This window comes from Liolophura sinensis, chromosome 6 (genome assembly GCF_032854445.1).
Source record: "Liolophura sinensis isolate JHLJ2023 chromosome 6, CUHK_Ljap_v2, whole genome shotgun sequence".
NCBI classification, from domain to species: domain Eukaryota; kingdom Metazoa; phylum Mollusca; class Polyplacophora; order Chitonida; family Chitonidae; genus Liolophura; species Liolophura sinensis.
Window position 1 is genome coordinate 46,186,012 of NC_088300.1, and position 24,707 is coordinate 46,210,718.

A 24,707-nucleotide genomic window follows, 5' to 3' on the forward strand; every position below is an offset into this window, starting at 1 on the left:
GCCTGTGATTTGCGCTTTAATCTGTGAAGTGTGTGGTGATCACGACATCCCTTAACTCACTTCCTGAGTCATAGCTGAGGGAAATCCCAGCCCCTGAGCTTCATAGCCTATGCCAGGAGACGAAATCTGCACGAACTAGATTAGGTTTATATGTACCATACCACCACATGTAGTCTGCTGATTTAAACATGTGTTGTGTACATGTACGTGCAGGACAGAATAAAAATACAAGTGCAATGAATAAGCTGTATGTTTTAAGCTTTGTTTCTGTCATACATGTATTTCAGCAGGCCTGTCTCAAGCTGTCGTCCCTCAACTATATGTCCATGGCTATAGTGCAGTGCTGATCTAAATGGAACTACACTACATACCTATAACAAATCAACATCAGAAAATTGTGGAACGCAGATGATGTATCTAGTAATTAGTATTTTATCAATTACAGATTTGAGCTAATCTGGGTGATTTACTCTATACCCGAGGCAGGGGTCAGGTTTATGGGTGGTATAAACTGGCATTAATCATGGCACCTCATGGGTCAGCAGCCTGTTAACTACAGCTACACACCAAACAAATGAGGAAATAAATATAGCTATGGATGAGTGTTTGGTGTTTAAGGTTGAAATTAACAATTTTTAAGTCATATGATGAGTCATTAGGTGCGTGTACATATATTATGTCCTCTTATGGCAGGGTGAGTCCATCCTGCCGAAGTCCTGCCTCCACTGAAGTATCACACTGAAGACACCAGATATTACACCCACCCAGTCAAATTATACGGACACCAAGCTAACCAGTCATGTTTCCTTATTCTAACCTCTCACCGCTGAGAACCAAGCGAGGCAGCAGCAGGTACCATGTTTTTTAACGTTTTTGGCATGACCTGATCAAATTTTGATCCTGGGGGTCTCATGACTTCAAAGTGGACGCTCTAACCAGTAGGTCATGATATCTGACACATTGTAGTAATGGGCCAATGCTGTTATTAATCAAAATACATGCATAGTAATTATTAACGATCTAAATGAACATCTATATGTAGATGTACCACCCTTTTTAAACTGCGATCCTTACAATGGGGCACCATCTGTGAGGATTTGAAACGGGCCAGGTACAGTATGGTGGATTGGCATTTTGAGGAGGGTGAGGAAAGAGATAATAAGAAATAATATTGTCATGACTGCAGGTTAGGGTGGGATGAAACAACTTCTGTGAGATGTTGGATGTAATACTTTCCTTTAAAAAAATTTTCTTGGGTAAACCTGGCCCGTCAGTTGGGCCATTTTCAGAAGGTCGTTCAAGTTATGTCCAACAAATATATTTTAAAGCTGATCTAAGTCTATGAAAAATGTGAGTTACAAGATAACTTCCAGCCAAAGTCTTTTTATAAATCTCTGAAACCGTGGAGAAGAGTGAACTTTCCATTCACAGCTTTCAATACATGTACTTTAAGTGTAAAGAAATCACTCAGGCAAGAGAACAGACTATTATTAAATAGTCCATTATTCTACCACCAAAAAACTGGAAACAAAAGACATGCAGCTTCAATTAATGGTCCTTTTATGTGAATTTGAATAGTTTTCAATTTCTTTAACTAAAAAATTTGTCTTTAGACTGAACATTCCCCAGATCACAAATCACATGTATCTTTACACTTGATAATTAATCCAATCACACAAAGAAATGTGTATAAAAAAGTAAAATGTATTGCGATTTTAACACAAATCTACAAACGTACTTCACTTGTGTTTATGTGACCTACGTCAAACCATATGAGCTTGCAGCAAATCTGTCAAGGAGATTAAAGTGTCATTAATCAATTACTCCCGGCCCATACTATGTTACTTGGAAAATGATATAAAGTGATACACTGTATGCTTTACCTTCAGCCTGGAGCAAACTAGGCTGTTTACCAAAAGGATCTATCTACATGTACTTCCATCAGCACATTTAAAACACTAGGACTACTGAATTCAAAAGTGCAATTTTTGTAATGGTAATTCGAAGAAATGAAATCCATTTGTAAAACAAGTGAATCACAAAATGTATGATTTGATGATAATAATCTGTAAAAGCTGAACGAGTTTCTGATTGCAAAAGTGAAGAAGGAACTCGATAACACATCTGGAGGGGTACAGGGGAAGTAATTCAGGAATTATTTTCATGCTGCAAGAGTTAATTCCCTTGTCTTGTTTATGAAAAACTGCTGTAAGAACAACATCTTGTATGCTTTATAAATACTGTTATACTAAAGTCATTTCAAGTCCTGCTTTCACAAAAACAAAATTTTAAAATAGGTGTATAAAACCGATTAAAAAAAGTAGAATTAAAATTCATTAAAATTAGTGTAACTTACACATATATATAAATTCAAAGCTAAAGTTTGAAAAATGTCAACGTACAGCGGCACACACTCTGAACACTCTGGTCAGGGATTATATAGATGAGAAACTCCTTGAGTATGTTTTAAACACCAATGAAATAAAGCCATAAATACAACTGAGCAGTATGGCAGTGTCAGTAAGCAGACTCACCACACTGGAGGGAGTTCTGTTGGCAGACTGTAGGGTGGCTGTCTGTGTGGAAATTTCACGCTTACAATGTGGCACCGATTTATCACCATCTTCTCGCACTTCTGTGTTCTGTTTCAGAGTCTGCAGAGACATAAGTAAATTATCCAAACTAGAATTACACACAGCTCATAACATTACTTTTATTTATTTACATATATACCAGACTGTGTTTTAACACCCAACAATGGCAGTCAGATATGTGAAGAAAATACATGTACATGTAGGAATGCCAGAAGTATACCATTGACCTTTGGCAAGCCAGTAAGAATCTTTCCTATTTGTGACATACAGATTCTAACCCTCAGATCGATCTAAATTTGTGTACTATATTGATGGCAGGCAAGTACTCTCAAGTACTCTCGGTTATCTTCAAGAATACTTCCCTTCTATCACTTCGACAAAGGAACCAGCAAGGATCACTTGATGGATGCATACAGTAAGACCATCACCTTCTTGGGCATTGTAAACAGTAAACAATATCACTTAATATAGTTACTATGTTAACAATCTGTTGTATTATACAAAAAAAGGGGCCTCCGTGGCTCATTCGGTTAGTGCGCTAGCGCAGCGTAATGACCCAGGAGCCTCTCACCAAGTCCAGCTCATGCTGGCTTCCTCTCCGGCCGTAAGTGGGAAGGTCTGTCAGCAACCTGCGGATGGTCGTGGGTTTCCCCCGGGCTGTGCCCAGTTTCCACCCACCATAATGCTGGCCGCCGTCGTATAAGTGAAATATTCTTGAGTACGGCGTAAAACACAATCAAATAAATAAATAAATAAATATACAAAAAAAAAAACACTGTAAATTTCCAAACATTTGGATATCTGAACATTTGAGTTACAATTGCTTTGGAGCGCAGGATTCCCATAATGTAGCAATATATGAATCCTACAACGATCAATCACCCAAGCAGGATTCCCATAATGTAGCAATATATGAATCCTACAACGATCAATCACCCAATATACATGTACGCATTACTCAGGCAAGCTTCAGCCTTCACCCAGTCCATGACCTTACAGATATGTTCATTTAGGAATGATGCAGGTGCAACACCACATTAGCATTGTTTCCGTCATACTGTGGTGAGAACAAGTTGGAGCCAGGCAACCTGTTACGGTGTTCAACATGGGAGGAAAAAAAAGGAGACAGGCGCTTTGTTCATCTAGGATAGAAACTATATTCATGAACAAAGTTCCTGATGCAGATGGCACACATTTTGTAGCCCTTGTTGAAAAGTAAATAAATAAATTAATAAACAACATACTGTGTGTGTGCTCTTTTCAGACTTGTGCAACAGAACAGCGGGTCTATGATGTCTGACTGAAATAAGCCTATAAAATGACATGGACAGCTGTGCAGATGGCTATATGTAGATCCTTGTTGAAGTTGAAACCTAAAATTTGGCGCATCCCTTGGTGTCACAACACCATTTGAAAAGATCTGAATATTTATCACTTTATATGTTATCCACATAAAACAGTAAACAGTACCGGGGAAAGAACAATCAGCTAAATCAATTCACTATTATACTCTAGACATTCTACAGTTTTCTTGGCAAAAAAACTCACGTCAGAAGCACTGCAATGTTCTGACTATGTACAGATTAAACATGGACGAAACACCTGGTATTCTGTGCCACTCGTGGTTAACTTGTTAAGCTACATGTATTTCCAGATAACAATAAAATCGGCAGATCTTAGATTACACACGAATGACCAGCTCCAGTCAGCAGATGGCGCCGCACTGAATATGATGCAGTTTCAAATCTAAGCCGATCTGCCGCAATTTGCCGAGACCCGAGTGGGATCATGTTTAAATGGCTGCTGGAGAAGAAGCCATTCCCTGCTGCTGATTCACACGTGTTATTAATGCACACTGATCCTGCTCTATTAACTCATCGCTCATTCAATTGCAAATCCCATCCGGACGTAGCCTTGTATTTCTCTGCACTGGCTGAATAGTGCTGGTTTAAGCTAGGCCCAGCTCTTGAGACAGCACTTTACTCTCGTTTCTGATTGTTTCTGATGCAGCTGCAATACATAGTCCTGCAATGCTAATAACACTTAATTCGAAGAATAGCGTCACAAGAATCTCAACAGATTTTCACTTTAAATGTCCCAATACCACATTTACTTTTTTCATCCAACTTTTCAGGAATAGACATTAAAATGGCCCCATTCGTGAAAAGTTATGAACACTTGTCTTTGTAATAGTTTACGCGATGTTTTGTTCGTGAACTGTAGCAATATTAACCTCAAACTTGGCCAGTGGGACAACAAAATTCCGAAGCCATCAGACTGGATACGCGTACAGCACGCGTGGGAGCTTTAGAAACAACATAAAATAGTCTTCATGGTCAGCCAGAGGTATGACCCAATCAGACCAGAACAATACAAAAACTGAAAGCACATCAGCCTGCCAAAATGAGAATTAGAGGCAGTCAATGGGGACGAGACAGATCAAGCAAGCCCTCGAACCTTAACGACCAAACAAATGACTTGCCAGGCTGTCAAACCTGCTTCTATTGCCATCAATATCTCTCTTTAACATGGCATATGAGACAGAACAAATCCAATTCTCTTCATCTAAGTAGTCAAAAAGAGCAACGACAGGGCATTCCTTTACCAAAGCGACTCAAGTACTCAAGTGCTTGAAGATAAAATAGGAATAAGGTACATGTACATCATATCACAATTATATGGAATAATAATTAAAGCTAATTGATTTACTGGACTAAAATGTATAAAAAGACAAAATTTTCTATGTGTACATGTATGTACCTCACTTCCTCACAGGAATAAATGAATGAACGCATGATTTGAAGTTTATTGTCACAATAGCAGCATTAACAATATGTGGAATAGCTAAACCAAATTCTTCATTGCAATAAAATGTATGTAAACATTAGAAGACTTTTATATGACAACCTTACTTAAACATCCCAGAAAATGACATGCATTTTCATTCAACAGCTTTTTATTTCCCTGGAGACACATTTTTACTCTATTCTCCAAAAAAAAAAAATAAATTAAAATAAAAAAAATAACTAAAGATAAAGATTAATTGTTCGCTACTTACATTATCGGGGAACATAAACGGCCTTACTGTTGGGTGGTGGAATGCAGACTTCCTGTGAGATTTTTCACTACTACATGTATCAAAGGAGGAGATTGAAATCTAAAGAGGGTCAGTGTTTAACCACAGAATGCCATTTACCCCTTAACTACCCTCTTTAGAAAAACTCATTTCCTGGGGTGTCGGCCTGTGCGCTGGGCAGCCCAGTCAGCTGTAATGGCCTGAGTCATGTGGTCAGCCATAACTGGACAGTCATAGACAGGCTAATTCAAATACAAGCAGCCTAACAGCCTGTAACAGCCTGACTGGCGCCAAGTCTTGTCACTGACTAGCTGTTACAGGAGCTGCACTCACTCCTGCGTTAAAAAAATTGGTATTTGACATGACAACTTGAACACTCCCCTGCACAACCATATACTTGGAGCAATAACGTTAAATATTCCACTTCCTCTCAAAATGGCAAGATTATCAATTTTGGTACCAGTCTGTACTTTAGATCTGCCTGCATCTCAATATCCTTTTCAGGAGGCCACAGTGCAACTGAGCAACAAGAGTGAGTGAGTGTTTGGGATTTGACTTCGTACTTAACAATTTGTCAGTCATATGACGACGAGGGAGTCCTAAGAGTGCATGTAATGTGCCTCCTTATTGCAGGGTAGATTTCAACCACTTTTTTATCTAGTGCTGCTTCACTGAGACCACTTACCCAAGGCAAGTAAGTCGTCCCACCCCAGTCTTTGTACTATCCCCTTTATGCTGAGCACCAAGTGAAGAAGTTACAAATTCCTCTTGTAAGGTCTTAGGTGTGACTTGACCCAGGACTGACCCTGGGTCTACTCTTCCCGAAGTGGATGCCCTACCAACTGTGTTATCGGAGAGGTATGAGCCATAAGATATAACAAGTACAAATATTTGTAGGGAAAGTGAGTTTATCATCAATGTAGGTGACAGGGCACATCATTGATCACAGTAGGCTGTATCTAAACTAGATTGTGAAGTCACCTTCAGGGATCTGCTAGCTGCAGCTGGCAGCATTTTGGTGGCAGGGGGAGAGCCAAAGATGAGAAAAGCCTGTCACTGTGACAGAATTTCTAGGGAGTGATAAAGCTGTCAGCAAGCTGTGATAGATAACCCCTGACAGTGTAGGGCAATCATGGGCTCACCTCGGAGACGATCACTGTATTAAACCTGATCAATACACTCCGATTACTCATCATTCAATGTTTATTGGCCAGCTTTAGAATACTGATGCTGGTCAAATCTTGACGTAAATTTGGACACATTCTAATTCTTGCCTCTTGAAACCTGCATCAGCCTGAGTTAACTAATAGTCAAAGACCAGCCTGTAGTAAATGAAGAGTGCCTGGCCTGAACACCTAGATGTACTTTACATCTCAATCCTACACCATAACCACTCCTCATAAAGTTCCATGTAAAAAATAAAAATAAGTCTCTAAGTGCTGAAATCAGACATTTCAAAATTTCAAACCTCCATTAATTCCTCCATAAACTCCTACATTAAGCCAATCACTGCCAGCCTTACAAAGCCAGTGGGTTGGATTTTATAACGAATATCAACATACAATTTATGTGATGACTTATTCCAACTTTAAAGCAGTTTATTACAGTTAAACACTGGCCAATCTCAAAAAGAATGCTTTGTGAATTTTAGTTTAGCTTTCATAATATGACTATGTTTGATATCTGAGTGTAACCTGCTAAAAGTAATACTGGTCAAAATAGCAACTTCCTTCTGAAAACTTTTTTTGTCCTGCAAAAATATTGGATTATTTCTCACATTTATTTCCTGAACAGCTTGCTGATTTCTGGTCCCTTTATTCACTGCCAGTGTGCTTCAGTTGTAAACTGACATGCTCCCTGATAAAAACTCATCAACACATGAACTGAGAGCCTGTCATGGTAACAAGGGGAAGTAATTGTCTCTTACCAGCCAAATCAGCCAGAAAATATATTCAACCCTTTATGAGATCTGCTCCCAGGATAAAACTTTCCCAGAAACAAGAAAATGCAATACTGAAGGCATAGATGCCTAATCTTTTCACAAACTGCATTTAAAGGAAAAGATATCTAAAGATTGAAGTAGGCATCACTAAATAGACCACTTAAAAGTATGGATAAATATACTTTTATTTATTTTTATAGATTTTTGTGAGGAGAGTTAAAGGCGTTCAAACATTTGAATTCTAAGATGGGCTTTGCCATACTGTCAATATAGCTCATAAAGCCCACCATAGCTTTCAAATATTTGAATGCCTTTCAACACTCAAAAAAAAAAAAAAAAAAAAAATCTGAAAAAATAACTCAAAGTCTTTTTACACATAGTTTTCAGTTGTCTATATGATGAACCTTACTTCATATTCTGGCTTTCAGAAAACTGGTCTGTTATATATATACATTATGGGGAAATCCTCCCACATGTATATTTTAACCTTCAAAAGAGATCTTATGCCCAACATCCAAACAGAAAGGTATCTTCAAGATATGACAATAATTAGATATGGTAGGTCATGTAGGGGAAATACGTGTTACTCCTTACCAACACAGAACCTCTTCCTTATCTAAGATGAACATGAAGGTTTACCTGTAATTTAGCGAGGGGGATGATGTCACAGTTCTGGGGGCGGTGCCAAACTGTCTTCTGACTGGTGGCATTGTAATAGTAAAACCTTGATGTGTTAGGGTCAAACAGCTCCCACCACTGGTTGTCATCGGTCTTCTTACTGTAAACAACAACAACACACATTCTAGATAAATTCCATCATGTATAAAGAAATAAAGAATGGCATGTGACCTGACATGTGTATACCAGCAAATAAACGCTGGTATAGGTTAACTTGCAAAGGGGAATAATGCCAAACTACAAGCACACAACTGAAATTATTGTACTGATATTAAGGGTCTAATACCTAGATTTATCCAGATTTTAAAATCAGTTGTCTGATTCCTAATTCTTCTAACTCAGAAAATCCCCTCTTCCTCCCCATCCTTACTCAGATGGCTAAAAACTATGGTTCAAAACATAAAAAATACACATTTAAGAATGTATGCATATCTTCTTACTTTTATATATAAATACATCTTTACACCATTTCAATTCATGAACTGAGGCATACTACTTGATCATGGAATCAAATTACAGGTACATGTAGTATATCATGCCAGCCACCAGGATACAACTACATGAGGCTGCATAATATGTCATTCTTTAAGACTACATGATAACTGTATCCCTCATATTGTTTTGCACTTGACCACTGTCAATATTCAAGGCTTCAGCTGTCAAGGGAGGTCACCCTTTCCACATTCGGCTACAAGAGAACTCAATTACAGCCAGCCAGCATCAAACAAATTACACATGGGTCATCTGATAAAGTGTCCCAAACTTTGTGGACTGGAAAAAGGGCTGGCAATGGGTTCCCAACAGAAAAAAAGCCCACTGAGTCCAGCGCCTGTGTTTGCCAACCAGTAAATTGGTTTTGCACTGTCCGCACAGCCCTATTAATAGTGAGCGTCCTTATTAATAGTACTTGAATGACTAGTCCTATCCAGCCTAGACACCACGCAGTCTGAATGATAATAGTGATCCTCAGTAAGCCTGCCACTCAACTGTCTTCCTCACACAGTCTATAACATGTACATACAAATCAACATAAAGTTCAAACTGTTCTGCAATTTTACCATTCATAAAAATGTTAGGAACTGAATAATTGTGAAGACCATAAAAATTATAATTCCATGAAGGTATAATAACAATTCAGTGCTAAAACAAGAATTCAATTACATGAACAGTGAAGTGAAGTAATTACCCAGAAATGTTTTTATTTTTTATCCACACAACCACTACATTACCACACATAAAAAAAATCATCTAATTTATCTCTGGGCTGAATTTCCTCAACTCGTTGCATCTTTCACCCAAAAACACTACCTCCCCCCCACCCCCTCTTATAGACCCTTGTGATAATAACTTAATCAAAGTCTTCATGGCTAGATGAATAAACACCAGTATTGCCATTACAGTCATAAATAGAAGTTCTCAATATGGAAAAAATAAAATGAGCAAGTTACTCAACAACGAATAAAAAAAAATAAATATCCTTCATAGTCATAAAAAATATATTGCTAGGCAATAAATGAGTTTTCTGTACAGCCTTGGAATGAACAAAGCCATGTTGATGTAATTCTGTGTGGTAGACGAAGCTATAATTGACGCATAGTCTGACATGGGGCTATAATAGCCCTAAATAAGCCAGCCTATTAACAGCATTCCACAGCAGGATTATTTCAATACTGAATTGATACGCATCACGTGGCTTTCCCTGATCAGGATTCCTGGGACAGATCCATCAGTAGTTACAGTGAGGGAAGATGTTATCCTGTGTTGGGATAGTTCAACTAAAGATACCCAAGGATGACATGGAAGAAGGGTGCAGCACTGGGGCAGGGGGCAGCTATCAGAGTCCATAATCTGCTGTAATTGTGTTAGCCCTGAGCTCCTGCTTAGATTAACTCCCTTCATAGACTTCATCATCCAGTGGGTACCAGTTTATCTAACCAAGTATCAGACACAGCTGTATGATCCATAGCTGTCAATCTCCTTCCATCTGTAAGCTCACTTCATATCCTTACACCCCATACCACTAGCCCTCGTAGCCAATAACACATTTATTAATATCTTTGCACAACACAACACATTAAACAAAAATCTCACTTGACATACATCTGTAACACTTATGGTTGAGGCTATTCTAAATGTATCACCACAAGTGCCTGCATATACTTGCATGTACTATGTAAAGTAAACCAATGCCAGAACATGGCAATTACATATGAATAACAACTTCTTACTTATTCAGATAACAAAAGTTTTGATAACGATACTAATATAATTACCCAACGAAGCTTCTTGTGTTTCATGTGCAGTTTATTTACTGGTTATTTAATTAGATACATGTATATATCTACAGTATGCATACATGCACAACTACTGTAAATCATCACTCTTTTCAATGGAGTTTTTTTCCAGTGGAATTTATGCATGCATTCATGAAAATGACGCAAAAAATGATTTGCTTGTGTCATTAAATAAATATGCAAAGCTTCATAAAACTGTGCAGATTATTTCCCTATGCCCCATAGTTCTCTCAGAATCTTTCAAAATGTTGATTGCACAGGCTGTTGAAAAGGTTGCTTTGGTTATTCTGCACTGTCTTTCTGGTTATAACAGAACATGCATTTTAGCAATGCACTTCCACCCTACACATATTAGTCTATAAGTCATTATATTGTCAGGGCAACAGAACATGTACATACAATAGCCTACATTCACCATATTTTCAGCCCTAAGGGTTAAGCCAATATAGTACAGTACATCCACCATATGCTTGGCTGTCTAAGTCATCATAAAGTGGTCACAAAAGCACATGCAATAAGTGGATTAATTCTCCAAAGGCTACACCATAACCTGGTTTGAGTTTGGGACCAGGTGTTGGCAGAAGGTTTAAATGACTGGTCAGTACCAAGTGGACAGCAGATTTATTGACCATAGCTATGGTCAGCATTCATCACTCTGACCACAGCTGTTCCCTCAGGATGGTGATCAGACTGGTTACCATGGCACCCGCCTCTGAACTGGGGAGATCAGTACTTTAGCCAAGGTGTTTAATACTTGTACACAAGTCCAGGACAATAGCATCATGGAGACCTTTTATTGCTGTCACCTACATGTACACCCTGCACAGCTGCTAAGATCTATGTATGTCCAGGGGGCAAACCCAGTAGGGGCTCTGTGATGTTGGGTTACTAGGCCACATGAAGATAAAAACTCTATCCCAATGGCTTACTGGTTCACAAAGTTTACAGTAAATCCTCCTCCCCCAATAGAGCCCCCCACATCCTCCTTCCCGAAATGGAGGCACAACATTTCAAATGTACATCTCACTGTCAATAAATACTGAATGTGAAGGACTTTCCACAAGAAGCTACACTTAAACAAGAATGTCTTTCTTGTCCCTTTCACATGTAGGAATAAGCAGGTAAGTGTGAAAACAGAAACTGCACACCCTGTACATGTTCAAAATATCCAGGAACAAGTATGTTTGCCTCCATTCTGTATTTCTCAAGGTGTGTATACATGTACATGTACTTGTAAATTAGACTTACTTCAGCAAAGCACATTCTGCTCATGTTAAGGACAGACAATTATTTTCTACATGGCTATCCCCCAGCTGTTCAGGAATGGAACCAGAAGTCAATATTTTATAAGCAGTGATGATTAATCTACCTTAATAGTCTGCATGTGAAGAGAATTGACGACGGTTCTCAACCTTATTAAACTTTTTCTAAACCTTTTTTCATGATTTTTATTGTCTTACATATACATGTATTTAATTTATTATACTGTTCATCGAAAACTACAGCTTAAATGTAAATTAAAACCATTTCTAACATCAGAAGTTTACACATACTCATCCCTGTCTAGCAGTCCTCTACTTTGTGACACCTTAACCAATGAGCCATCACAGTGAAATGTGATATAGTTTGGACATACGTACAATGTACTGCTAGGATTTCCGTGAACTATACTAATCACACAAAATGAAAGCATGTGTGTCATAATATGAAGGAATGACATCTACTAAATTTAATTTCAAATAAGCTCTGAAAGAATGCTCTTCACAGCCTGCCATAGGTTTTAACCACACATGTAATATTTTTTGGCTAGGGCTCCTCTTAAAGTGAACATAACGTCAGCCACTAAAGCTGAATTAATTAATTAAGTGGTATTCCAGAAATGTTCTTAAAATATTTACAAAATTCCACACCACTTATCAACAAAATATATATAGCAAACAATCGCCAGTACCTAGCCACTCATTTGGTGATGCCATTTTGCCATGTTACAGCTATCTAGAGTGACGTCACAAAACCCTGGAGCTTTCACGTAACTTTGGTATTAGCCAATGTGACAATGAGAAAATACAAACAAAAACAACTTTTAAAAGAAAAAAAAAACAACCAACCATCCAAAGAGTGTCACCTCTGTGTTAAAAGGGCCGATGTTTCTTTCAGTTTGGCGCTCAGTCAGGGCAATGTTCGTGGACATAGGTGTCCTGTTTTAGCGGTCCTGTTCTTCCTCGACCTGCATGGGTGTAAGCATTTGGCCTAGCTGGCTGAACCGACTTCACAGAATTTACCTAACATAGCAGGGGCTTCTAATTGATAACAGTCCCCTTCATTCTGATTTTGGGAAGATATTTTCATAAAAAAAATCTGACTTTGCTAAGGAAAAATAATGCAAAGTCACAATATTTTTCTTCAAGCAATGACTCTCCCAAGGTAGTTTTCTTGCCCTGACCAGTTCCTGCAGTATTCTGCCATTCTCAGTTCCCTGCTCCTAAATGTGTGGTTCAAAATGCATCAGTTTAACCCTTAAACTAACAACAAAATTCAATTTAGTGCATTGGTATCTGTCTATCCATTATAAGAAACCACACTGACAATCGAGAGCTAATAGGTTTTTTGACATGACAGCCAATTATGAAGTGATGCTTTCAGTGCTAATGATTGGACAAGTTCATAAGGGCTTCTACAACATGGCTACTTGGAGTGAATTGTCTGTCAATGCCATATTCCCAATGCTGAACTTCATCTTCTCTGTTTTCAAAACTTTAAATCATTTTCTTACATATTTTTCTTTGATAACTGTGTCCTATATCATTTTTTTTATGTATACATAGACTTGGCAGACTTTAAGAGTCACATACACTATACAATCATAGTGCATAAATGGCTGTAGGTGACTTTGTTAGGATAACTCCAGGGCCAGGGGGTTATTGAATAGATAAGAAGGCAGCCAAATGGAAAACACAAAAATGTAGTGTCTAGTCATGCCTAAGCACAGTAAACAGCTGCAAAGAGCCCTCATGCAAACCTTAGGTGCAAACTCTTAACAGAGCTACCTTTGTGCCTGTCACTGTAACTCCTAATACTTTCAGGCTAGGCAGTGTTCACTCAAAGCTTTAGCACACTGTAAATCGTGGAACACATCTGGTTTTTACACACTGTCACAATAAAAGGAACAATATCTACACCATAATTATGCACTACTCACAATACAATATAATTGACCACTTGTGGTCATACGATATGTCATGCGGTTTTGCTTTGTATACAGCACACCATCAGTTACAAGTACCACAATAACAAGACTCTAAACCAATGGCTGAGTGGGTTTTCTAAAGCCATGAGCCTCTCACCAATGCAGTCGCTCATGCTGGTTTCCTCTCTGGCTGTACCTAGAAAGGCCTCTCAGCAACCTGCGGATGGTCATGGGCTCAGCCAGGTTTTGTCCCACCTTAATGCCGCCGTTGTACGAGTGAAATATTCTTGAGTACAGGTATATAACACCAATCAAATAAATAAATAAAGATAAATAAAGATTTCAATAAAAATAACATTAAATGAAGCAAGCAGACCTGATAATGGTGTCAGTTTGGTACATTATAAATGAAGTGCTATAAACAAAAAAAAATTAAAATTCATAAAAATTACCTTGCCCAGTGCCTGCTCAGAAAACACAGCCATGGGTCCTAGGATGCTACAATTGTATTGGTGAGTTTGCTTTAACAATTATTTTTCAGCTAGAAGTTAACATACCTAAAAAATAGAACTAAATCTGGTAAAAGCATCTTCAAAGGGTTATGGGTTACCTTTTTTCCAAAACATTCCCCTTAGAAGTTATGGCTCCACTGCAATTCATCAAAACCTTAACAAGGAATTGCCTGCAGGCTTCAAAAAGAAAATCAGCCTCTCTACCCCCCTTTGATGTCCACAATATAACCAACATCAGAGAGTGTAGATTTTCAGGTACATTGATACAAGGAGGCAGGCTGTTCAGACCCTGACAGCTCAACATGGACATGTAACATGGCCACAGGGCCAACACAAATGTGTTCCAACCTAGTCCACCCGGGTTTTTGGTCATCAGATTTTCCATGTACCTCGTAAGGGGCAATGGTTTCTTGCCACCACATGCCACCCCACATCCCTTTCTTGAGTTCACAAATTTAATAAATATGTAAAGATATTACATGAATTATCCATAGTTACATATGACAGAACAGCTATACCACAAAGATACTTTCACACTTTGACTAAATGTAGTATCTATAGGCTTTAAAGACAGCCTCCGATCTTGAATATCAGGAAAACCACCGGGCCAGTGTGTCATTAAGATGTATGAGTATCTATCTACATTAACATCTGTTCAGTACAGCCAAATGCAAACTGGAGCTACACCATTTACAAACGAAATAGCTGAAGATCACAGTTTGTCCATAAACCTTTTAAAGTGGTCCGAAGAAGTCAGTGCTGTCATGGATGTAAATCAAACTTCAGGGGAGTATAACCCTTTCTAAACTGTGAGCACCTTTGAACTCTGGCCTATCACACTCGAGACCACGGCTCAAGAGTACCTTGCTACTCTTATAACTAGACACTGCCACTTGTAAGCTGCCACTCTGCGTTTCTGTCACACAACACACTTAACTTCACCAGAGCTTCCACCCCAAATTAACCTGGGTTAACTGATATAAAACATGTGTTCTGTTTGCCATCAACTTGTCTGTACTGTACACACGTACATGTATGCATGCTGGTTAAAACTCAGCTTTACACTGATGCCTCTGTGAAACATTATAAGGGTGGTCCACAGTAAACATGCACACAAAAAGTCTTTTGACTTGTAGAGTTTTCTACATTCTCAGCGAGTATGATGTTCCAGTTCAGCTGAACGTACCGTGCATATAACCAGTAATTAACCTAAGACAGGAGGACTCACTATGAACTCCTCAGAGCTGCCAACATCGGCCCAGTGACACTGTCATCCTTAATTGCTGCACACTGGAATGCACCATCCAAATTGTGCAGACAAGAAAAGGATCTCAAGGTAGCTGTTTGCATGTTCAATCACCTTAATTCCTGAAATGTTTACTGAAAAAGATCCACTTTTGACAAGACCACATGGTTCAACCAAACATGTTTACAAGTTTTTGCAAATGTTTCACTACAGGTACTGTATAGAGAGATCTACAGGTATGCTTTCCACAAGACAGGGGGAAAAAATGCAGTTAAACATTCTTGAATCCAACGCTGGTTTTTCTGTCCCCTTTACATGGTCTGTCAGATAGCTGATAAAGGGTAACAGTTACCTCCACACACTCACAGACCTGAACACAGTTGCCAAGGTAAAACTTGTTCTGTATAACCTTATACCCCACTGAAACAAATATACATATCATCCAACGATCTTTATTTCCACTCAATTTTGTGGCCTTTATATGTAAGATTTCATCCTATTTTATTGTGGTCTATCCACCTTCTATACCTTACACACATTTATTCATATATGTAAGAAAACAGAGCTGCCTACATGTAACATGTCCGCATTTTATGTATTCAATTTATTTGGTTGGTGTTTCATGCCATACTCAAGAATATTTTATTTAACAAAAATCTAAATGAGTCACTTTAATGGTCAGACGACTGATTTAAGAAGATATCTAAAACTAAGAGTACATGTACATGCAGAGTCATAAGGGCTCAAGCTTGCTGAATGATATATGTTCTTCATCATGTGCACATCTTTAAGTGCACTCCAATGAGGTTGCCTGTACATGCCGAGAGACTTTCCACAGGATCTGTATGGAATTATTCATGATGGGAACAAGCAAAAGTCTTCAGCTCAACACAAGCCTCTAATTTTGGCCTGTGATCAATTGAGCGGTTAGCATTTTAAGCAAATGAAAACTGTTTGATTTGGAATTCTTTACAGATCCCCAATATGTCATGGTATCAGTATCAAAACCACTTTGGTAACAGGCCCACGCTACACTGACAGAACGTCTTCCATCTAGACAACTGAGATTGATTTGTTCAGTCTTCCCTTCGTCTCTGAGACCAAGATATCTTCCGCATTTCTGTAAATAAAATATGGTCCCTGGCCAACTGATGCGAGCTTATCTACGGAATAGTCTGCCACGTCCTCCTCTCGAAACCCAGATCAACATGTACAGTCTCCAGATACTCTCCCCAATTACATCCACAGTTAATATACTGAAGGGAGATTAGAGAAAGGAAAGCACCCAAGATTAAACCCAACACCAACTTCTTACAAGTGGTGGCCAGTTTTTTTTTGTACAGTGCCAGACACTGCGCAGTTCCCATTACAGATCCACCTTTCATACCGATTTCACTGCCACAAAGAATTCTATTCACCACCCATGCCACGCCAGATATTGTACACCCAAAAACACTGTAGGTATCTAAAAAGTACACCCTAGCCATGGCACAAGTCAGTCACCTGTAGGGAGGGGTGCAACACAGCCATGGCAGGAATAAGACAAGAAACAGACCTGAACTGATACCACCCCACAGGAAGTTAATACTAGCTAGTAACTTAATGATTGCCACAACAGCCAATAAGTTGTATAAACATTAAGTCATTCAGTTTAATGTCTTAAATTATTCCTAAACATCCTCAAAGCACAAGAGCACACAGTGTATGCCCAAATACTGAAGAAATAATAGACTCCTTTTATCTATTAAGGCAAACCTATTTCTATATGGAATGTATGTATGGAAACGAACCATTCCTAAGAATATAAACTAAAATCTTGTGTACATGCACAAGAAAGCTTAAACACTATATTGTCACTGCTCTGCAGCATCTGCACAGAGTACATATCATTTTACCAGACAGACACATCCACTGGAAAACAACCTGGTTTTCTCACTGTAAGACGTCAGGTAAACAAACACAATATTATTACTTTCTCCAAAGTAAGCAAGTTTTTGCAATACACACAACCATATAGAACCTACATGTATATTACACGGGGCATGCTTTTGTCAGAAGGGGTGGTGCACAAACCATAAGGGAGACAAACATGTTTTTTTCTGCAAGATAAATTTTACATGTATTCCAACTCTGTGCTATTAGCATTTCATCAGTTCCAAAAGTACAGAGTTCAGTAGGCAATCTAGGATTAAATGAGAAGATATGAAAAACAATGCTTAAAATCTTTACAAACTTTGAGTCCAGTACACATTTGTTTTCATAAGAGTGTTTTCAAATATAAAAAGACAATGTAATTTATGTTACAATATTGAATTCAAAAGATATAAAGTACACTGACAGATCTCTGAACATAAGTACAGAATACAATAGCCATGTTATCAATGTCTCTTAAAAGTTAGTGTAACTTCAGCCAAAAATCTGTTACACTTGCTTCACACTGTTACAATTTGGGAGAGACGCTGTAGGAATGATAAGACCTCTGAGTATTTGCACCTGTAATGTTACACACCTGGAGCTGGTCTAATCAATGCCCCCTAGGACCCAAACAGCCCTAGGGCATCAACTCTACAAAAGGTTACCCTCTACCGGGAACCCTTTTGCAAAAGGTTATAGCAATAAACATGTCAGGCCCATTCTACCCCAGGGCACTGCAATATCTGAAGACGACCCTTTCTTACCAAAGAGGAAGTATTCAACTTTGTAAGAAACAACTGGCCTGCGTGTATCATACTATCCATCATATCCACACAATTGCTGAATTTGATGCTCCCAGTTTCAACAAAAATCACCATCAGTTTCAAATTATTTTGCAATAGCAGGTTAAATCACAAATTCGTGCTCTGACAAGCAGCTCTGTAAATTGGCTCTGTCTATTTTTGTAAGTGTTTTGCATATATGTGTACAGACTTTGTGCAGATTTTTGTTGGGCTGACTGCGATACTTTGCCAGCATATCTCTATATGCCCATGTACATTAATGTTCATATATACGTACATGTATCTTGTCAAGACTTGTCATAAGCACACTAACATTGGCAAGGCATGCTATGCATCCTCAGTTATAGCAAAAGACAGACGTGCAGCTCATATACATGTACCATCACCCCCAGGTGACAACACATCTATTTCAGAACATTGGTGCAGAGCCTGGCGAAGGTGCAGACATCTGCAGACAGGTTAGAATTGAGCAATACTTGAGGTGATGCCAGATGAAGATACATGATAACGGATGAGGCACTACTACATGTGAGGGCGCTAAAAGAGGGAAGCGAGAGAGATTTAGAGAGGGTGTGGAGCAAAAGGAAAGGGGCACAGATGAAACCTTATTGGGTCACATCAGGTACTTCCTCACTGTCACACTTTGGAGGCTCTGGACTCCCCAGTGACAGCTGCTCTTCCTGAACGCTTCCACAGGCTCGCTACAGTGTACATGTATCATATCCACAACAATGAAACTAGTCAAAAAACATGATGCCTTGACACAACCAAGAAAGGAAAGTCTAAATATAGCTTCCATCAGACCTTTTTTTTTTGTACATCTTTTTTTTTTTTATCTCGCATTGAGTTTCAGTACCTGCAGAATCTGGTGTATGGTTATGTGCTAATAGAGATGTGTATGTACTTGAACATTTTCCATACACATCAAATACTTTATATCATTTAATCTCATCAAAATCAAGAGCACCATCTTTCCTAATTTTTTTTCCGTGCCAGAAAAGCACTTCATCACTGTAACTGACAACCCTTGTACTCATATTCTGTCTCAGTTATATAAAATACAGTTTGCCTTGCCTTCTATATCTAATAATCTACAAAAGATCTGTGCCCCATCAGCCCTTTCAATCCAGAAGAGATACATATATATGTACCATACAATACCTACATGTAATAGACTAGCTACTATCCATGTGACTTACTTATGACAAACAGGGATGAGAGGCTATGCTGTTAGACAAGGTTCTTACAGCACAAATCCCATTATCAGACAACAGCAACAGGGGGTAATACCTCCACAGGTCTTACTACACAGAACAACATCTTGGTGGCGTTTGTGAACAAAGTACGCAAACCACTCTTCTCTAAAAAAGAAATTTTTTTTACAGTACATGCATTGTTTGTTAAAAGACAATGTCTAAGAAAGCACATACATGTATACATTTCATATTATGTACAGCAATGGTATTCACAGTTGTTTTGTTTGAGTAAGTACATTTATCAGCTCAGAGTGACCCAACAAACCTGAGAAGATATCCTGTGTATAAGTAAAGCGAATGGACAAGCTTATTAAGCCCACTCAGTTTTTATGCTGATTGGTTTCTGCTTGGGAAAAAGAGCAGTCTGGGGATCGAGCACCTTGTACCAGCTGGGAGAGCCAACAGAGAAATCATTAGAAAACTTACCAGGGTAAATTGCATCAGGGCAATTTAATAACGATGTAAGCTTCTAATTAAGCTACAAATGTCTGCTTTAAATATAGTCTAGGGAACGACAAACGAGCCTCCATACAATGGATCACTCTATTGCATGCACCCTGATAACTAACTTTGTGCAACAGCCATTGCTCTCTGTAACCTGTTCTTACTCAGCCTCGAACTGGTTTTTTGGAGATCAGCTCACTCTTCAGGTATCTGCTACTTTAACAAGATTGTTTCCACACACCTTGGTTTTCTGATTACCTACACAGCAGGTGAAAGAGAGAGTGGTGGGAACATATACAGAAGCATTAGAAAAACTCCCCATGTTTTGATGCCTGAACAGAAGAACTCCACATATGATCTGAGCGTTATGAGAGACGCCCTGATAATGTTGACTTCGGCAAAGAAAGAAAATGTGCCTTCTGGAATATGATGGATTATATGCAAGTGTAACACTATGTGCTAACTGTACATGAATAAACAACACAGTACAGCAATTTTACTTGAAACGAAGCCAACCAAATTGCTTGAATACATAATGTAAAATGTTCACCAATAGTTACAAGTACAAGTTTATATATACTGCAGTTTAACTTGTGTGTATTCTATATTATAAGATATTGCTGTCTAATTTGCAACATTCCTTTGATTGCAATCACTATACATACATGTACAAATGCATCAAAGTCTGAGAAAGTTTATCAAACCTTCATGTAGGCCCACAGTATGTGAACTAATAGTTTACAAGTTATTGGTAACATTATGCTGATGAAGCTGTGCGAAAATTAGACCAGAGGCTTACTGCCGTAAATTGGGGTCTCACAAGACACATAATTTATTTCCATAACTTCCAGATAAATTTCACTAAAAAGTCGAAACTGAAGCAATTCATGTATTAATATGACGCATCAGCATCAATGATATGTCTTCTCCGAAATTAAACTAATTGTAGAATACTGCCACTAAATGGCTGCGGGGACTTAAGATAGCTTACTGAGAATGTCTGTATACTGATGGCATGTACATCCAGTTAAGAACACTTACCGCCCCAGACTGTTAAAGCGAACAGTGCTGCGACTGTTGTAAGTCTGGTACTGGACAGACACCTCAGAGAAATACCAGTACTGGTTGAGAGGAACAGTACTCCCCATTGTCCTCGAGCCTACTTTGATCAGTAATTACAACGGTAGTCTCAGGTCAGTGCCTGTTCTGGGAGGTAGGCCGAATTGACCAGTGTACCAATGTGGTTTGAGTTATCCAGGAATTAGCTCAGATCCCTTCACAAGCCAAGTTCATCCTCTTGGTCACAGACACTGAATTCCTGGATGATGGATAGCTTCAACGATGTTGGCCCTTTGTCCCTGCAGCCATCTCCCCACTTCAGTTTACAAGATTCTAACCTGGCCAATTAACCAGGTGTAGCACCTGATTTCCTCGAAAGTCTGTCGGAAGTCCTTATGGTTACCTTCCCTGGCAGGGAGACAGGAATAGATGCAAAGTTAGCACATGGCAGGTCTGTATGTCAGATCTGACCAGCACATGGCACTACTTCCTTACACTTCAGTCATATCTTACATTATAAACTCACTATCATCTTCAGGCCTGGTCCTTTGGTTGTAGTCTGGGAAACCTTAGCCCAGAAAACTTAACGAGTTGAGCACACCTTCGGTGACATAAGAGAACTCAACCAGTCTGACTCAGACTTCAATTGGCATAAGAACAGTTGGACCAAAGAAATTCATATATACCTCGATCATAATGAGGCTTGGGTGTGTGGGAGCTCCTTTGTGCTTTTAAGTCAGCATTTACACCCATGTATATCACAAATGATTACCTAATCTGAGTCTTTCACCTGACCTAATACTTGCAACTGAAAACTTACAATGATCTTGCAAGTGAAGTAACTTTGAACAGAATCAAGAAACTATTGTCTTTCTATATGCGAGCACCCTACTACAGAGCCTCTTAAATCCAAACCAGTCTAGCTGTTGATGGGAGAGGGACAGTTCACATCTGGCTGGGAGTCTTCAGTAATTTCCAGTAACTTGAACATGAGCTATCAGGCTAAGATTTCCTTCCTCCAGGCTTAACACATCATCCTATTGCTAAGAGATGCTCACTCAGTATACAAATCACCAGGGGGAAAAAAAAAATACAGAGACAGACAACCAAAAATAAATGTTCTTTGAGACCTTTCTTGGTATAAACATACACACCACAGCAATTGCCATGGTAACAATTGGCAAAATGACATCAACCTTGGTGAACGGAAAAAAGCATCATGAAGATTGTAGATTTGGGTGTACATGTACCTCTACATTCAAAAATCGGAAGGAATTAACAGAAAATACAAAAATTAAACCTTCACAATATATGTGAATGTATTCAATTTTTTAAAAAAATTTCAATTCGATTCATTTATTTGATTGGTGTTTTACGCCATACTAAAAAATATTTTACTTATACAACTGCAGCCAGCATTATGGTGCGAGAAAACCGGGTTTTCAATTTGAGACTGCTCATATATGAATATAGAAGTGAATAGTAACCTCCTTACATGTAAACTCTGGCTTGACAAATTATTGTTTTTCATTATCGATTTTGGATACAAATATATTCACATTGCACAACCACTTTGCAAAGTATTTGTGGCATACAATTGTTTTTGTGTAAAAATGATATGGAAACCTTGGTAAAATACAGTAAAATGCAAATTATTAGGACATTTTCTTGGTCTAATGAATGAAAGGATTGTCACATCATTATGTATGTAAAATGTTCTCAACAGGTCTAATTACTGTAAAAAATTATTTCACCCTGTAGGCCTGTTGTGGTGTCCATAAGATTTTCTGTTTTCACCTAACCACATTCCAACAAATCTCTACCACGTTTCATATTGACTCCCAGCTAACACAGCCCCAAAGCTGAACCGTGCTCAGCTTTAGAACTGTAAACACAAGCACAGGTGCTTCATCCGCAGGGACGACTCCGTGGAGCTGGGTTTTACCTGTTTACAGCGGTTCACAGCATGAGGTCTTCATATACAGCGGGATTACCAGGCATGCATCAGCTCACAAGCCAAATGATCGGTCGTATTAATACCAATGGACCTCATCCTCAAAGTGTAGAACAGCATGCAACTGAGAGCCACAACATGGGCATGAAGAGTTATGCGAAATCTTTCCCCGGTCAGCATGTTATCTGATGTGAGCAGTTTATCTTAGCTTAATTGCAACATCCAACTCGCGGAGCAATTAACAGCAGATTAGTGTCATCATATTAGCCAGGCAATCTACAGTAGCTATAATTAAACTGAATGGAATGCAATATTAGTATTGGTGTTCATTTATTTCCTGATTCATGTAATACAATGTACAAGCAATTCACACCTGTCAGTCCAAATAAAAAATTAAAGAACATAGATTGCTGTAAGGCATATTTACTGCAGCAGACTGGAAGAGCCACATGTGTTTTTCAGCATAAAGTCAGATCCCACAGGTACAAGTATGTTGATATTATAAACGTGATAAAAGCAGATATGCAATACAATCAACAGAAACAGGTTCACATAGAGTGTGAATGAGGAGCTCTAATCCATCTCTAAATCCATGCAACTATTGTGTACATTTGTCCAGACATCAATTCAGCACTCCACACATGTGGCTGGGACATGAGAGTATATATCCTTTATTTCCACAAGTACCGACAATTACTCAGGGATTTTCCTCAGACTCATTCATAAAACATCTTGTCAACCGGCTGTAGTGGTGGGAAACCTACCCACGGTTTACAGAATGTCAAGTAGATCCTAAGTGGAGCACAGAGTCAAGGTATAATGTACATGTCTTAAAACCACAGTTCTCACAGCCAACAGGGCTCAACAATGTGTTTTCCCTCAAAGTGCAGCCAAGTTTATACCCAGAAACTGTGTTATGGACAGTTAATTTGGGGCATAAGTCCAAATGTAAATGTCTTTAAAGATATATCTTATACAGGAGATGCTAAATGCAAATTATATTAAATACACATGTAAACCAAATGGCACACCAGTACACAGACTTTTGAGGACTGTATCACATGTAGCTGAATGCGTAGTTTTGTTAAAATATAAAATGTCACTTAAAATCAGTTACAACTTCTCAGCACCTGTGTCAAGAAGATTGACATTAATGTAAATAAGTTGTAAAAAGGCAAAATGTGTGGCATACACATACATGTTGACCTGTAATAAAGAACGTTCAAAATACAACATTGCACATGTACATGGTGTACTGGGACAGACTGGAAGGTTATCCATAGAAACAGAAACACATATCAGCAGTATGGTCACTATAGTGATGAGTTATTCTAGACAGTCATTCAAACCTAGACTCATCATGCCTCATCAGACCTGGCTGCATCAGTCACCAGACCTGACCTCTTAATACACTGCTCAGACCTACACCAGATGGACAAACAGATGAAGAGCTATACATATAGTACACCGACTGACTGACCACTTCTTCAGTGACTGGTCACCCACCAGGAAAGCTGTAGTAAACATGGTTCAGATCTGGTTCATCATCACGTACTAATGCAGTAAACATGCTTTATTTGTAGTAAGTTTTGGTTTAAGAATTCCCCTACAGGATTTTGGTATTCTAAATCCAGGATGCTTTTATTTATATAATGCCATACTGAAACATTTTTCACTTACAAAATGGTTGTCAGTTTTTATGGGTGGAGGAAATCGCCATAATTTTATTATTTACTTATCTGATCGGT

The 24,707-nt window shown here is 38.6% G+C and overlaps 1 protein-coding gene across 4 annotated transcripts in view; it reads right to left on the reverse strand.

Annotated features, from left to right (window-relative positions):
• The window catches only part of LOC135466472 (rho GTPase-activating protein 39-like), a 62,797-nt gene that overhangs the window by 18,386 nt on the left and 19,704 nt on the right, over positions 1 to 24,707 (reverse strand). For 3 of the 4 annotated variants that reach the window (XM_064743967.1, XM_064743965.1, XM_064743966.1), the window contains 2 exons: positions 8,252 to 8,390; positions 2,535 to 2,654 (listed from right to left, as the gene is read on the reverse strand). In XM_064743967.1, the coding sequence (XP_064600037.1) occupies positions 2,535 to 2,654; positions 8,252 to 8,390 (259 nt within the window). Of the gene's footprint in view, positions 1 to 2,534; positions 2,655 to 8,251; positions 8,391 to 20,987; positions 21,108 to 24,707 lie in introns of those variants that run through there. The other variant, XM_064743968.1, reaches the window with a different exon arrangement.